This window comes from Spermophilus citellus (assembly GCF_964194105.1).
Source record: "Spermophilus citellus genome assembly, chromosome: 15".
Lineage (NCBI taxonomy): Eukaryota > Metazoa > Chordata > Mammalia > Rodentia > Sciuridae > Spermophilus > Spermophilus citellus.
In genome coordinates, this window is record NC_138195.1 from 91,603,880 (window position 1) to 91,620,931 (window position 17,052).

A 17,052-nucleotide genomic window follows, 5' to 3' on the forward strand; every position below is an offset into this window, starting at 1 on the left:
ATAATAGAATTATTTTTAGAAATTTAAGTACTTAAAGCAGCACATATACTGGAAGATCTTTTTGTTAAGCTAGATTTGTTGATATGCTTACAGTAATTTAATCTGCAAACAAAAACATTGCAGAAACTTTTGTATCAGAAACCTTACCAAGTTGAATACAAAAGCATATTTCTAAATTATTGGTTTGTTGAGTTTTAGAAATTTCCAGAAGTGAGTCAGGAAATGTGTTGTAGCATGTTAATAACTTCAGCTGTTTGTTTCTAAAGCCCAGTTGTGCATTTCCAGTTTGCCATGATACAGAAGAGCGCTGCAGACTAGTACTTAGCTATGTTCTGGAGGTAAGTCTAAATTTAGATTTTGTTTTTTCAGTAAAGTTTGTGGTTGATATGCAAATAGCACTTGTTCATTGGTGTCTAAATGTTATTCTCAATGGTGGTCTGCTGAGATTTTTTTTTTTTTTTCAAGCCTAAAGTGAAAAGCAAATCAATGTTTCCCAAATCTTTCAGATCAAACAGTTTTGAAGTCTGTTTCTAAAATAGAAATTCTGCCTTATTCTTAGTAAAGTATATAATAAATGTTTTTCCTTTTTTTAAAGGGTTTAAAATCTGTAGATAACAGCATCAAAAAAGAAAGTGACCTTCCAGCCGCTGACCCCAGCACCCCAATCCCCTTAAAATATGAAGATGAATCTGCAAGAGGGGGTCCTGAGGGGCTAGAGAAGCAGATGGCCTTGTTTTTGGACAAAAGTAAGTTGAATTGATGTGCAAATAAGGCCCTCAATAGAATAATATACTGGTCCTTTATGTCAATGAAGGCATTCCATTGAAAGGAATTGAGAAAAAGTATGTCATGTGAATGAGAAATAGGGTGACATAGCTTTTCATTCAAAATATAAAACAAAGCAGAGTAATTTTGATCTTCCATATTATTTTTTTTTTTAATTTTAGTTGTAGGTGGACATGATACCTTTCTTTTATTTAATTTATTTTTCTGTGGTGCTGAGGATCAAATCCAGTGTTCCACGTGTGCGAGGCAAGTGCTCCACCACCAAGCTACAATTCCAGCCCCCATAAATATTTTAATAAGAGCATAAGGACCCTGGTTCCCCCTTGCCTGCTATGAGGAGCTGATGCCGTCAGCCCAGTGCAGTTCTTCAGAGCAGTTGCATTGGTAACAGCAAGGGAAGGTGATTAGCACAAGCTGTGGCTTCGCCTGGGCATATTTCCCCACTTCCTTGAGCTGCCTTTTCCTTCTCAAATTTGACCTAATAATAGTGTCTACTTTTGAAGGATATCACAATGATTAAATGGTTAACATAAGAAAAGTGCCCAGGACCATATATAAAGTGGTGGCTGTAGTCATTTCATATGTGAATAAGCTGGCAAGGTCACTTTCAAATGATCTGTGTGTTCCTCAGGAATGTCCCTTTATGAAAAACTTGTAGACTTTGAAATAAAAGTCTTGAGGTTTCTGGGTTTTTTAATCTGTCATATTTCTTATTCCAGCCTTATCTCCTCTTCCTTTTTAAAAAGTTTCAGTTGTTTTAAAAACAATTGTTTTGAAAGCCTGTGTATTTGAAATACTACCAAGTGCTTTCTGGACCTTTCTTCTCTTCATGAACAAAAGTGGTGGAGGTGGGGTGGCTTTGCTCCCCCAGCATCTGTGTGTGGTGCTTCTTGTGTGCCAGGCTTATCTGCCTGCAGTGAGAATCTACACTGTGACTTTCTCTCTTTTTTTTTTTTTCTTTTTTCTGAAACACCTTTTCTATCTCTTATTCCCCCTCATTTGCCCCAGTTGAAAATCCTGTTCACGTTCAAAATCACCATGCTCACCTCTCTCTTTAGTTGGAGTTTCTTGATCCATTAACACTGGAAGCGGGGAACACCCACTAAAGCCTTGTCTTGTGAACAGATGTTAAATGGTTTTCAGCACCACAGTTGTGAGCACGACCTGCATCTTGGTGTCTTTGGTTTTATCAGTGCTTCACATACAGATGATGCTTATAGCAGTAGAGGAAAAGGAAATCAGCCTACAATGAAACCATCATAGAGACTAAGTACTTTTTGTTGGCTTGAAAAATTCATAAGTCTAGCTAATAAGAAAATGGGGCCGGGGGTGCTGGGTTTGTGGCTCAGTGGTAGAGCGCTCGCCTCGCACATACGAGGCCCTGGGTTTGATCCTTAGCACCACATTAAAATAAATAGAAAAATAAAATGTATTTTAAAAAAGAATATATTCTTCAAAAAAGAAAGAAAATGGGAATTCTGAGGGCTGGGAGAAAGGCGTGTGTTTGGGGGGCTGGGGTTGTAGCTCAATGGTGGAGCATTTGTCTAGCATGTTCTCATCACCACCTAGAACTTTATTATTATCAACAACTAAAAAAAATTTTTTTTTAAACAAAAGCATGTGTTTTTGTTCTTTGTTCCAAAGCATTTTGCTCTTATGTCTGTAATCACAATGAGTATATTTGGTGTGGTTTATGTTATCAAGGCAAAGGCCTTAGGACTCCATGTCACGGTTCCTAGTGCCTGGCCCTGTGCTTGGCACAAAGGTGGTCATTGGTGGAGTGGAGTAGCCTGCGCTTTGAGTGTTCCTGGTGGGGAAACCATGGGCTGCTGTGGGAGCCAGGAGGAGCCAGGCATCTGCGAAGGCAACAGGTAGTGACTTGAGTCTGGCTGATGGGCAGTAGGGGTGGAGTAGTAGAAAGGCTAGAAAAATGGCATGTAGAAAGTAGCTCGGATGTATATGGTTACAAGTGCTAGAAGCCCTGTTCTGTCTAGTGACCTGCTTTGACTGAGATTGGGGCTGTGCTTCAGGAAGGCATAATATTTGGTAGGTTGATTTCAGACTGGAGACAAGAGGCAGATGTCAGTCTGTAGGCATCGCAAAAGAGAATGTCAGTTGCCCCTCGCAGGGATGCGGAAGGTTTGGAGCTTCAAGCAAGAGTTTGAACGCTGCCATTTGACTCCTTTGAGATTAGGCAAGGAAGCATAGTATTCACCAGTCTCAACATGGCAGTAGCATCTGAGTCTCCAGTGTTTCTGTCAAGCAACAGACAATATCTTTTTATTGTAAGACTTGTGCTCAAGTAAAATGTGCTCTTTTTCCCCATGTCACAGTGGGCTCCCTTCAGAAGGGTAATTATTCCAGTCAATCTGGAATGATCCCTGGTTCTTGGCAACATAAAATGAAACTCCAGCTGATTCTCAAGTCATCAAAGGCCTATTATGTCTTGTCTGATGCTGCCATGAGTCTTCAGAAATATGGGAGAGCACTGCGATACATTAAGCTGGCCTTGCAGAGCCATGGTAAGCCACCAAGAGTAAGTGGGGTCAGGGAGGGAGGCTGAAGGCATCTGAAGGCATAGGTCACGGTGGGCCCTCACTCCTGCTCCTGTTGTGGAGTTTGATCTTAAAATGGCTTCTCCCAACCCTCTGTATGTTACCTAGAATTTTATTTTGTGCTCTGCAGCTTAACATCTCTTCATTTTGAAACACATGTAGCCACCTGAAATATATCTGCTACCTGGCACAAAATGAACTTTGAGCAGATGCAGTGGTATCTAGCTTTCAGCTGGTAACAGATTTTCTTCATTTACTGTGCACAATAATTTTAATGCCTTTGTGTTTTTCTCCTTCCTACTATTTTCCAAATAGATACTTACTGCTGTCTGTGTACCAATATGCTCTCTGAAGTGTTGCTGTTTCTTTCTCAATATCTGACTCTCTGTGGTGACATCCAGCTCATGCTGGCCCAGAATGCAAGTAACAGAGCAGCACACCTGGAAGAGTTTCACTACCAAACCAAAGAAGACCAGGAGATCCTGCACAGCCTCCACAGGGAGTCTAGTTGCCAGGGTATGCCAGAGAGGCCTCGTGTGCACAGTGGTGCTGTCCAGAAGCCCATGCTTGTTTATGTCCAGACAAGTGGCAGAAACCTAAGTCGTTCAGTGTTTGCTGTATTGTTTCATTCTTAGTTTTAAAACCAAGCATGATCCTCCTGTTTTTATCAAAAGGTTTTTAAATATAATTATTATTGCTGACTATAAAATAAGGTGAAGACAGTTATGGGTTTCTCTGAACACTCTTCTTTTTATGAGAGTTTTTTTAGTGGTCAGCAGACCAAGCCATACATTTTCCTTTGGAAAATAGTAAGTTGGTGAGAGTGTATTAATTACCTTCTGAAAGAATGTGGGGCCAAGATAAAGAGACCATTATTTTTAACATGAGTTCATAGCCACTGTCTTGTGTCACTGGGTTGTCCAGGGCTGCAGTGGGAACTAGGGCAGCACTGCACAGCAGCAGTCCCTCAGCCCAATGCTGTGAGTGCACAGGCTGCGATCAGGGGCAGATGAGGCAGAAGGCCAGTCTTCTGAAGGTGCTTTTGAAATGTATCATGTACTTGCTTTTTTATGCTCTAAAATTATTTATAACATTTGATATCCGCTTCCCATAAAATCCTGGACAGTTGACGGCTGGAGGAGCACACAAGGGTGCAGTGTCCTTGCCTAATATTTGCCCTCCTTTTTCCCCTTCTCCCTCTATCTCAATTGGTCATTATATTTTAATAGACACAGTAGAAAAACCTCAGTGTGCTTTGTTCCCATCACAGTCTCCCCATATCTGAGTGTCAGCAGGAGGAGCGCTGCCTTTTTCCCCTTGAACTTGGGTTCTGCGCTTGCTTACTCCAGCCCACTAGATGGCTGTAAGTTTGTAAGTTTGAGGACTTAGCTGGGACTTGTCTGCTTGTGACTTAATATTAACTTTACTTCAAGTACTATTTCCATTAAAACTAAAAACTGTTTACTATGTATCAGTGGATAGCTTTTGGTGTGTACTAGTCCAGCTGGAAAAATCTGGGTATTTATGAAACTATAAAATTGTGTATTATTGATTAAGACAGTATATTTATGAAGCTTTGCATTTTGTATTTTGACTAAAATCTCTGACCCACTTAGATATTATGGAAGAAGAGTTTATATGGCTTCTGCTAACTTTTTTTTTTTTTTTTAAAGGATTTGCATGGGCAACTGATTTGTCTACAGACTTAGAAAGTCAACTTTCAGTTAGTTGTAAATGCTATGAGGCTGCTAATGAAATCTTGCAGTTTAGTGACTTAAAAAGCCAAAATCCGGAACACTATGTACAAGTATTGAAGAGAATGGGCAACATTAGAAATGAAATTGGTGTGTTTTACATGAATCAGGCTGCTGCATTACAGACTGAGAGAATGGGTGAGTATCTTGGGATTCTTCTCTTTAATCTGTGTTCTGTTATATAAGTCATGCTGATTTTATATGGGCTGGCTAAGAACTGTTGCACTTGATTGTTATTAAAAGGAACTCTGTTTTAAAAATCTTTTACTATTAAAATTCTCAAGAAATAAAATAAGGGGAAAACATAATTTCCCTTGGGCTCCATCAGCTCCGTGTCTTCTTTCTTCCCAACTTTTATACTTCATACACATCTGGTCAGTTCAGAAACCACTTGAACAGTGAGCCACGTGCCAGGCTCTGTGTTGGACGCATAATTGGTCCCTCTTCTGGTTGGAAAGCCTGGTATGAATACAGGTCTCTAAAAAGTGCTGTAAATAAGTTCAAATGCAGTACAGTAGGAGAGTGGGGAAAGGAGATATTCAAAGAGGTTGTAGGGTTCTTAGAAGCTGTGGTGGAGGGGAGCAGTGTGTGCCGAGTACACCCCAGCAGGCAAATGTGAAGGAAGAGGGCTTTCCAGATGAGGGAGCACCACGAAAGTGCCGGTGGAGAGTGTGGTGCACCCGAGAGTAGCAGGGCCACGGTGGGCTGTGGGACCTGTGTGTGAAGAGGCCCAAGTTAGAAGTCTGGCTGGGAGCTGCCAGGGCTTCTGCAGCTCCAGCTAGGGCCCTTCCTGTGGTAACGGCAGAGGCCATGTGAGCGGATGACAGCCTGAAGGCTGACAGTGAGAAGGTGGGGCTGGGATGCGGCTGCAGGTGACTTGAAAACAGCTAGGCGCCTGCTGGGCTGTGAACGGAGCCTGTCCAAACAGTTCATTGCAAGAAGAGCCTGTGCAATTAAGGGTATCTGGAGGAGGTGGCCTGTGGGGGAGCATGGGGCTGGCTCTTAGGAACCTAGGACAACTGGATAGAACAGACTGCCCTCGTAGAAGTCCAAGGGACAGCATTTGAATTTGTACAAAATAGCACCTTGCTCAGATGTCTTACCTTGCTTGTCTTAATGTCAGTCCATTAATAATGAGAATATACATTAAATGTTGTACCATGTTACCGGGCTGATATAAAATACACAGACTGTGACTTGAACCTCAGAAATATACTTCTCCTAGTTCAAGAGGCCAGAGCCCAAGATGAAGGTTGGATCCCTCTGAGGCTTTCAGTGGCCTGCTGTGTCCCTACTTAACCCTTTCTGTGTGCACGGCCCTGGCATCGCCCCTCACGTACAGGCACACCAGTCATATTAACTCGGGACCCCATTTAACCTAAGTTTCCTCTTTAAAGGCCTGATGCAAATATAGTCACAGTCTAAGATGGGGGTTAAGGCTTCAACCAGATGGATTTGGGGTACACCCTTCCCTTCATGTCAGTCATGGTGAGAGCAGAGCACTGCAGTGGCCCAGGTAGCTGGCTTTCCACCAGGCTCCTGTCAATGCTGTGCTCCTGTCACCCTCACCTGGAGGGACGGTGCTGGGTTCACACTGACATCTGCTCATGCAATTGTTTTCTTTCTTTCTTTGTGAAGTGAGCAAATCTGTGTCTGCTGCAGAGCAACAGTTGTGGAAAAAAAGCTTTTCTTGTTTTGAAAAGGGGATTCACAACTTCGAGTCCATTGAGGATGCTACGAATGCGGCTCTGTTGTTATGTAACACAGGAAGACTGATGCGCATCTGCGCTCAGGCACACTGTAGCGCAGGGGATGAGTTCAGACGGGAGTTCTCCCCAGAAGAGGGCTTGTACTATAACAAGGTAACCTGCCTGCTTGTGGTGGGCCTGGTCTGTTCACTCCTGGCTTCTGTTTACCTGTGGCTGTCACTCCACTAAAATGTTACACAACTAAAAATAATTGAACCATCGCCCAGGATTTGACATACTTATAGAAATTTGCCTAACGGTGGTGGTGAGAATCTACTGTTGAAGGAATATCTTGAATTGTTAGGGAAAAGATGATTCAGTAAGTTATGTGGGTTATCAGAGAAATGTCCAGTAGATTAAGGATTGACATGGAGAGGGGGAAGCTAAAAGCACCAGAAGAAAATGGAGGTAGAGGTTGGCATGGGGCGGGGGTGGGGGGAGGACTTCCCCAGCATGGCACAGGGAGCCTAAGATGAATTAACTTAAATGTGCAAATGTGCACAGCAGCAGGTAAAGTTAAAGCAGATCATGATCCAGGGTAGTAAGAGCGACACAAATGACTGTCAGGTTAGTACATCCTTACTATATGAAGAATTAAGAATCATTGAAAGGAAACCACTCCAGTAGAAAAAAGGCAAATAAATGTGAACAAAAAATATATACATGTAAAAAAAAGTAAATGGCTAATATGTAAGAAAAACATCAAAATTTTAATTTATATAAAATTTTGTCTATCAGATGGCCACATGATAGCATCCATTGTCAGGCACAGGGAAAGAGCACTTCCATAATTGAGTATTTTTACGCTGTCTAATGACATTTGTGAAAAATGTTCATGGCATAGTAAATTGTGAGATAAAAGCAACCTTGTTTTTGTTTCTCTTAAGTTTTTACATGCACAGAAGGAAACAGCAGAAGTATAGTAGATACTGTGATTTGTTTTAAGTGCAAGAGTCACATATTTGAGGATGGGGGAGATAGGGTGAGAGAAGTGACTTTTTGCAGGAAAATCTCAAATTATTTTCTCCTATTGACTCATTCTACAAACTGTAACTTTTATTCAGAAAGGGAAACAAACTGGAAAAAAATACATCCTTGTGCACCAGGCTGTTAGAAAATAGCACTAAGGACTGACCTGCTGGAGACTCAGATGAAGGGTTTAGTCCACTGTAAATAAACTTGTCAAAATATTTTCATTGGCTCTTTTTTCCTTTCTTCATAATGTTGTCCTTTTATAAGTTTTCCCCGTCATTAAATTAACATCTGGGTGGTTTTGAGTATTTTGTGCCAGACACGGTGGTACACACCTGTGTGCACCAGTGGTTGGGGAGGCTAAAGTAGGAAGAGCACAAGTTCAAAGCCAGTCTCAGCAATTTAGCAAGGACCTACACAACTTAGTAAAACCCTGTCTCAAAATAAATAAAAAGGGGCTGGGGATGTGTCTCAGGGTTCAGTCCCTCATATGAAAAAAAAAGTATACTTTATTTTTAATGCAGTATTGGTATATTTGTAAACAAAGTAAAAAATTCTCACCTTTTCTTTCCTTGCAGGCTGTTGATTACTATTTGAAAGCTCTGAGGTCATTAGGAACTCGAGACATACACCCAGCCGTCTGGGACTCAGTGAACTGGGAATTGTCCACTACTTATTTTACCATGGCAACTCTACAACAGGATTATGCTCCGTTATCCAGAAAGGCTCAGGAGCAGGTCGGGAGGTTTGCTGGATTATGAAATGAGTCTTCAGCCTTATTTATTCCTTTGTTATCTTTTCGACAACCAGTATTTAAACATTGTGAAATTCTTAGTCTGTGATTGTGAGCTTGTCATTTTTTTCTCCCCCTTAAAAAAAAAAAAAAAAACAGATTGAAAAAGAAGTCAGTGAGGCTATGATGAAGTCCCTGAAGTACTGTGACGTTGATTTGGCGTCTGCCCGACAGCCTCTCTGTCAGTATCGAGCAGCAACCATCCATCACAGGCTGGCTTCCATGTACCACAGTTGTCTGCGGAATCAGGTATGTCTGTTCCAGGCTAAGTTGCTTTCCAAGACCATTTACAAGTGTTCCTTGTTATGAATTCTAATTAGCCACTTTAGAAAAACCCATGGAGCAGGTGTTCCTCCTCTCATTTGTGCCATGTTTTTCTCTACTACATTTGATCAGGTCTTGGTTTGAAAATTATACATTTGCTGGGTGTGTTACTTAGTTGGTCTTAAATGCATCAGAACTATAGTAATGGTTCTGAGCAAACTTTGAAGTAACGGTCTCCTGGTTTTTTTTTATTGTGATACAAAGCATGCCTGTGAGAGCACAGGTGGAGCAGAGGTGCAGGTAAAGACTGATGGAAGGAAACCCCTGTGACCTTGCCTGGAGTTAGAACAGAGAGCTCTTTAGAGAGCCCCTAGCACCCTGCTGGTATTGCCCTGCCAGGCACCCAGATTGGTGCAGAGCTGTCTGGTGTCTTGCCACTTGATGTGTTGGGTTTTACGTGGTTGTGAGACTTATGGAATGACTTGAACTGCAAGGATCCTTCTGTGGATTACTGCCTTTTGCTTAAAGGCATGTTTTTGATATCCACACATCAGTGCAGGTAGCTCTTCATTTCACAACTCGGTAGTGCTTGTGCAAGGAAGACAGCATAGTTCAGTTACCCATACTGTGGCTACTGAACTTGGTGTTTTCCAGTTTGAGGAAGCACCTGATACCCAGGTTGAAGCTGCCCTCTTTTAGAGAGTCTGCTTTGCTTCTGCAGGAGACTTGTCCTTGTAGTTGCTCAGTCTGTTGTGCATTGTTTTCCCCTTCCTTGGCTCGATACCTGGACACCATGCTGTACAGTCGCTTGGGCTTTGTTCTCTTCTGGACCCCTCACCCTGAGTATCAGCCTTTGAAACCCAGCTTTACCTGGAAAGGGTTTCTTTCCACTGTGCTGAGGTGCTCCCCATCTGAGGTCCCCTTACCATAGGAGACCCCCACCCCCAGCCAAAATTCAAGTTTGCCCAAATGGCTTAATATCTTCAGGACAAAAGCAATCTGAAGTATGTTCAGGCAGTTCAGTGGGGGAAGACTAGTAGTCTCCTCAGCAAATGGAGCTGGCACAGATGGCTCTCCACGTGCAGAAGAACAGAAGTGGGCTACTGCTTCACAGCATAAGTGAAGATCAACTTTAAGTGGCTTGAAGGCCTAAGTGTAAGAGCTAAAACTTAAAGACTTGTAGGAAGAAAGTAAACAACTGAAAAGCATTTAGTGATCCAGTCAGAATACTTGAATAACTAGTTACTATGAACCCCAAGCCTTAAGAATTGCATTTTTAAATTTTGTTTTTGGTTCTAGGTTGGTGATGAACATCTTAGGAAGCAGCACCGGGTGCTGGCAGATCTTCATTACAGCAAAGCTGTAAAGCTCTTTCAGCTCCTCAAAGACGCTCCATGTGAACTACTTAGAGTGCAGTTAGAAAGAGTGGCATTTGCAGAATTTCAGATGACCAGTAAGTCTGATGTCTCACTTTTCAGATCCGTGTGCACTGGCTCAGTGTGGAATTTTCCTGGAGTCTTAGAGCCTCTGGATTGCTCTTGGATGTAACTGATGGTGTTTTCTTATTAATTTGCCAATAGGCATGCCTTACGCAGGGACCTGGAGAAGTTACTATGCTTTTTTTTTTTTTTTTAAACATTTATTTATTTATTTATTTATTTTTGTAGTTGTAGATGGATAGAATGCCTTTATTTTATTTATTCATTTTTTTTTTTTATGTGGTGCTGAGGATCGAACCCAGTGCCTCACGCATGCTAGGCAAGCACTCTACCACTGAGCTACAGTCCCAGCCCTTTGCTATGCTTTTTGAGGTGCATTTTAAAACAGAGCTGTCAATTTAGACAAATATTTAAATCGGCATGCAAAACTTGGGGATGGAGAAGCAGCAATAGAGAAGTAGAGGTTCTTGTTGAATGCCTTTAAATATGGAACTGACGCTCAGCTTTTTGGGTTGTGGTTCTAGAATAGATGCTAAAATAGAGCCTGATGAAACTTAGGATAATTTGGGATGTGGGGGAATTGTGAAAAGAAGTGGGAGTGCTTCCTGTGTTGCTTCCATGGCCGACACCAAGGGGCCATTCTAGTCAGTGCTTTCTGAATTCTCACCCTCTACTGCTCTCTCACTAGCTTTCTTCTTAAAACAGAGAGGATTTTTGAAAAATACTTTCTCTTTTGTTTTCCCCCCATGCTGGGAATTGAACCCAGGGGCACTTCACCACTGAGCCACATCCCCACCCCCTTTTCATATTCTTATTAGAGATAGGGTCTCACTGAGTTGCTTAGGGCCTCACTAAGTTGCTGAAGCTGGCTTTGAACTCATGATCCTCCTGCCTCAGCCTCCTGAGCTGCTGGGATTATAGGCTTACGCCACCGTGCCCGGCTGAAAAATATCTCTTCTGTGGTAAGGAAACAATTTATTTGGAGTGCAGCAATTCATTTGGCTTCACTTTGGTATTTTGCTTTTTAAATTTTTAATTTTAAAGTTTCAGATTTTGGAGAATTTCAAATTTCTGATTTTGTGATTAAGGATGCTCAACTTATAAAAAGTCTATGCAAATATTCCAAAGTCAGAAGTTTGAAACACAGTAACAAGCGTTTTGGATAAGGAACAGTCAACCCATTTTTCAAAATATATGTGTATGTGTGTGTGCATACATACACATGCGTACCTGTGTCTTAGTGTGTAGGTGCTTAAGCAGCCTTGGAAGGATGTGCCTGAGGAGGGGACTGGGAACACATTCTCACTACCTTCATTCTCACATTGAACCTTGTAAATTTGGGGAAAGTATTACCTTTTTAATAGTTTCTAAAAGTTTGCTATATTTTGCTAATTATTTGCCAACATAGTAATGCATGGTGTGTGTCCACATGGGTTGGTCTGCAGGATCAGCAGCACCTCTTTCTGGGATGGGTTTGAGGTGAATTATGTAGCTTGTTTGAATGCTTTAGAAAAAGCAGGCATCATTTTTTTTTTCCTTTTGTTGGGTGGGGACAAGGTGGGTATTGGGGTTTGAACTCAGAGGTGCTCTACCTCTCCTCTACCATGGAGCTACATTCCTTTTTTCTTTCTTTCTTTCTTTTTTTTTTTTTTTTTTGAGATAGGGTCTCACTAAGTACATAGGCTGGCTTCAGACTTGTGATCCTCCTGCCCCAGCCCCCGAGTCCCTGCATTACGGGTGTGTGCCTTCACACCTAACTTGAGTAGGCCTCATTTTTATAAAACTAATAGATTCCAAGAATAAGTTTGCTAAGATAATGTAACTAATTCTGTTTTTTAAATTTTTTTTTTTTTTTTTAGAAAGAGAAAAGTTTTATAATATTTATTTTTTAGTTTTCGGCAGACACAACATCTTTGTTTGTATGTGGTACTGAGGATCGAACCCGAGCAGCACATATGCCAGATGCCAGGTGAGCATGCTACCGCTTGAGCCACATCCCCAGCCCATTTTAAATGTTTTAATAGCTGGAGTGTAGTTCAGTGGTAGAGCATGATCTCCTGGGTTTAATCCCAGTACTGCCCAAAAAGAAAAAAGTTTTAATAGCCTGTGTACCTTACGAAAACAATTTAAATACTTCAGAAGGTTTTATTAGCCAAGCTTCTGGGTTTTGTAAGCCACATCAATAAAGACTAAATGTATAAAAATTTTTAGTGTATAAAACCTTTCAAAGGAATCACATGACCTACTGTTTTCTTCTTCAGTACTTAGGGCTCACATTTACCTTTCTTTGTCTTCTTCCCTCTGCCCCAACAGCTTTTTCATACATAGTTCAGAGCTTTCTTCCCTGTGTCAGATCTACACTGAAAACACATCTGTCCACTGATATTTTTCCCCCCAGTGCCGCAGTCTGGCTAGGCACAATTCAGGAGCCACTTGTCAAAAGAAACGAACTTTATTTTTAGAACACACACACACACACCGCACCACACAGCTCTTCAGGAAAACCCTCAGAGCCCAACTGCCACCACTGGCTTCCCACAAGCCTCTCAACCTCCCCCACCCCTCCTGCTCTTGAGGCCAATTGGCTGGGTTGCGTGAGCGGAGCCAAAAAAAGCCCCCCAATGAGCAGCTCCGTGGTCTGAAAGGGCGGGAAAACAGCCCAATGAGCATCACCGCAGAGGAGCCAATCAGTTGGCAGCTAGAAGTTTGCTGGGGCCGCTGTGAGCCAATCATCAGCTGGCAGCTGGAAGTTTGCTGGCAGTTGGAAGTTTGCCGGGGTCCCTTTGGCTGTGGCTCTCAACATCTCCCCCTCTCTGTTTAAACAAGCATGTGGCTTAGGGACTGTGACTGCCTTAGGTTGTCCAGTACTACATATGGTTCTTACCCGTCATGGGATGAGTTGACCTCAAGGCATCAGCCTCCTGTCTTAGGTTGGTACCATTGCAATTGGATCTTACCGGTCCAGCTACAGCCACACCTGTGGATATGTCTTTGTACCAGCGGGCGGGGGTGAGGTTCTTTGCCTCACCTCTGTTGGCCCCCAAATTTTAGCTTTTAGCTGAATGCCATCACAAGCAGAAGGGAGGAAGATACACCAAGTCAATTGACGGCTCCTTTTTGGAAAAATTGTACCACTGATGACACCATCAGCAAAAATACCCCAACACTACCACAAGTCGCTGCACCAACAGATAGTTAACAATGCATACAAGTGAGTTCACAATGCATACAAGTGATACATAGTCCAGGCAAGTTCTGCAAGCAGTTCAGTGATAGCTATTGCAGAAGCTGTAGATTGGTTTTATCTTTGTCTTCACTGGCACTGGGATGAAGATAGGAATTCTGGCAATAATGGCTAAAGAAAAAATTATGTAACATTCCAGAAGGCACTAAAAACACTTTTCTGAACAATTTACATTATCTTGAACAGAATTATTAAGTATAATGAAAAGGAAAGGTGAAAGTAAACAAACAGATCTGTTAACCTCCTTTTTTGTTCACATATTAAAACAATCCTCAACAGCTGTTTACCCAATTTAAATTAAACCATTTAAATCACGTGAATAAAAAAAATATTTGGATTAATTTTTTCATGAGCGCTTATCATATATGATGTATGGACATACGTACATACAAACATACAACACAAAACACAAGTGTGCACACATAATACATACAACACATAACATAATAGTAACTTTTTACAGGTGAAATCTCCATTGCAATGTTTAAAAACTCTATAGTCAAAAATAGAACTGATCAGCAAAACATTAACCTAGATCTGTACGAGCTCAAAAAAACAAAATAGAACTTCATGATGTGGGAAAGGGTAATAATAAAATAGATATTGAAAAAAGCATTCTGGTTCTGTTGCAGATGTAAGGGTAGCCAAACTGGAGTTCTGGATATCAGCTGTTATGGATTTGAGCCAAATCATCTTCTTTTTGGTCTGTAGAAATGGCTTTAGTTAATCTCTCTGGAATCCAAATCTGCTGCTGTTCTCCCTGTGGAAACACACAAACAGACCCCCGACTCAAGACAATTACTGGGTCAGGACCTTTTCCCATTGTCCTGTTAGAATATCCTTCCAAAGTACCTTGGGCTTATGTACATTTTTTGGACACATATGCCTTTCCGCAGCACTAAGTCCTGATGAATCCAAGTTTAAAAAGTTTAGAGTAAAAAGGGTTATTTTAAGTTTATCTTTGGGGAATATATACCCCTTCCCAATTCCGTCTTTTTGCTTTAATAAGTACATTTTAATAGTTTGATGAGCTCTTTCAACTATGCCTTGTCCCTGTGGATTTTATGGGATTCCTGTTATATGAGTAATGCCAAATGATGAGCAAAATTGTTTAAAAGAGGTAGAAGTATAACCAGGGGCATTATCTGTTTTTAACTGTTTTGGAATGCCCACAGTGGCAAAATTTTGTAAGCAAAGAGCTATAATATCTTTAGTTTTTTTCTCCGGCATGAAGGGAGCCCATCAAAAGTCTGGAAGAAGTATCAAGTGTAACATGCAAATATTTTAATATTCCAAATTCTGGCAAGTGTGTGACATCCATCTGCCAGATATAATTATTTATCAGACCTTTAGGATTGACTCCAAGATTAACTTGTGGTAAAAAGGTCACTGCTGATCCTCATAAGGTCCCTTTCTTAACAACATATCTAGATTTCTTTGAGGATAACCAGCTGCTGCATTTCGCCTAGCCGTCTCCTTGCAAAATTCCTCATTGGCAACCTTTCATAACAGGTATTGTCCTCCATTTAGCACAGCTTTTACACATATTAGCCCAATCTGCTGGTGTCATGTTCAAGTTGGTAATGGATTTGACCATGCTTACAGTGAAGGGTGCTTGAGGACCATAGGTTGTTACAGCCTCTTTTAGCTGCTTCACTTTTTTGAAATTTAAAGCATGGTGAATTTGCTGCCCTCCTGCCTGCTCAAATACAGGGCATGTTAATATTTGAGATCCTGTCTCAGAATCCCAACTATCAACTGCGGGGGTTGGGGGCCTCCCAGCATATGGAGGTGGTGCTATTGGTTGGACACTTATGCCCTCTGGTGATAGAATGCTGTTAGTAGCAGTCTCCTGTAGAGGTGGCGCTGTTGGTTGGACACTTACACCCTCTAGTGATAGAAAGGTGTTAGTAACAGTCTCCTGTTGTAACTTTTCCCCTGATGGCTTTTTCTGCTCTAAACTTCCTTCCTCTGTCTGACTAGCTCGAAAGACCTTCTCTTTTACTTGAATCATTATGTCTTCTCCTTCCTCTACCATTGTCTGAACTGAAGGCTTTGGACTAAGCAAACAAGATATGAATGTCCACAATGGCAATGTGCCAACTGGCAGAGTTCCTGGGCTTTTCTTTTCTATTCTTTTTAAATCTTCACCATGATGGTTCCATTGTGATATATTTAACAACTCCTCCTTAAAAAGCCATGGGCTACATTTTTTGTATTGTATCAATGTATGCCCTGTGTTCTTGATTTTACTGAGATGCCTCCTTCCTCTAACAATTTACTTAACACTCTTTCGGTTTGTTTTTTACTAATTTCTGATCCCATATTTCTACTATAATACAACCCAACAAGATGACGCCAAACAAAACTGAGACAGAATGAAACAAAAATGGAACAACACAAAATCATTATATCAGCCTTTCTATCCTCCTGAAGTGTCTGTCCATCCGTCCTTTCTCCCTATCTGTTCCTCAGATGCAAATAGTTTTTCCTCAGATGTGAGCGGTTTTTCTTCCGTCTCACTCATCTCCAGGGACAGGCAACTTAAAAGCGAAACAAAAGAAGAATCTTAAAATGGCTACCCATCCTCTCGCCCTGCCCTCAGGGGTGAGCAGTTTACCTTATCACTTACCCTCAGTCGTTCCCCGTATGGGCCACCAAATGCCGCAGTCTGGCCGGGCACAATTCAGGAGCCACTTGTCAAAAGAAACAAACTTTATTTTTAGAACCACACACTACGCACCACACAGCTCTTCAGAAAACCCTCAGAGCCCAACTGCCACCACCGGCTTCCCATAAGCCTCTCAACCTCCCCCACCCCTCCTGCTCTTGAGGCCGATTGGCTGGGTCGCATGGGCGGAGCCAAAAAAGTCCCCCAATGAACAGCTCCGTGGTCTGAAAGGGCCGGGAAACAGCCCAATGAGCATCACCGCAGAGGACCAATCAGTTGGCAGCTGGAAGTTTGCTGGGGCCCCTTGGGCTGTGGCTCTCAACACCCCAGTGCCATTTTTTATTTGTTCTTGTTAGATATACATGGCAGTACAGTGAATTTTGACGTACATATGTGGAGTTTAACTTATTAGGATCCCATTCTTGTGGTTGTACATGATATGGAGTTTCACTAGTCATATGTTCATATGTGAACATAGCAAAGTTATATCCAGTTCATTCTAATGTTTTCCACTGATTTTTTAAGATTTGTTGTTTTAAAGTTTGAGATTATGCTGCAAAGGAAGACAGCAGCAGTTGTCCCAGGCCCACTTTCACTTCTGACACCAGCCTCAAGTTTGAGGGTCCCCATGATTACCCTCAGGCTCAGCAGTTCACTAGGACATCTTAGTTCACTGAAAGCTGTTCCACGCTTGACTGTGGCTTCTAAGAGAAATAGGGTACATGTCAAAATCAGCCACAAGAAGAGGTACATGGGGCAGAGTCCAGGAAAGTGTTAAGCACAGAGCTTCCAGTTATCTTCTCCAGAGGAGCTACAGGTAGAACGG

General features: G+C 41.8%; 1 protein-coding gene across 3 annotated transcripts in view; it reads left to right on the forward strand.

Annotated features, from left to right (window-relative positions):
• Positions 1-17,052, forward strand: part of EDRF1 (erythroid differentiation regulatory factor 1) — a 45,194-nt gene that overhangs the window by 19,363 nt on the left and 8,779 nt on the right. For 2 of the 3 annotated variants that reach the window (XM_081268006.1, XM_081268007.1), the window contains 9 exons: positions 267-338; positions 596-746; positions 3,120-3,308; positions 3,657-3,857; positions 5,015-5,233; positions 6,734-6,957; positions 8,394-8,552; positions 8,708-8,857; positions 10,172-10,325. In XM_081268006.1, coding sequence (XP_081124132.1) covers positions 267-338; positions 596-746; positions 3,120-3,308; positions 3,657-3,857; positions 5,015-5,233; positions 6,734-6,957; positions 8,394-8,552; positions 8,708-8,857; positions 10,172-10,325 — 1,519 coding nt within the window. Of the gene's footprint in view, positions 1-266; positions 339-595; positions 747-3,119; positions 3,309-3,656; positions 3,858-5,014; positions 5,234-6,733; positions 6,958-8,393; positions 8,553-8,707; positions 8,858-10,171; positions 10,326-12,203; positions 12,281-17,052 lie in introns of all 3 variants that reach the window. The other variant, XM_081268008.1, reaches the window with a different exon arrangement.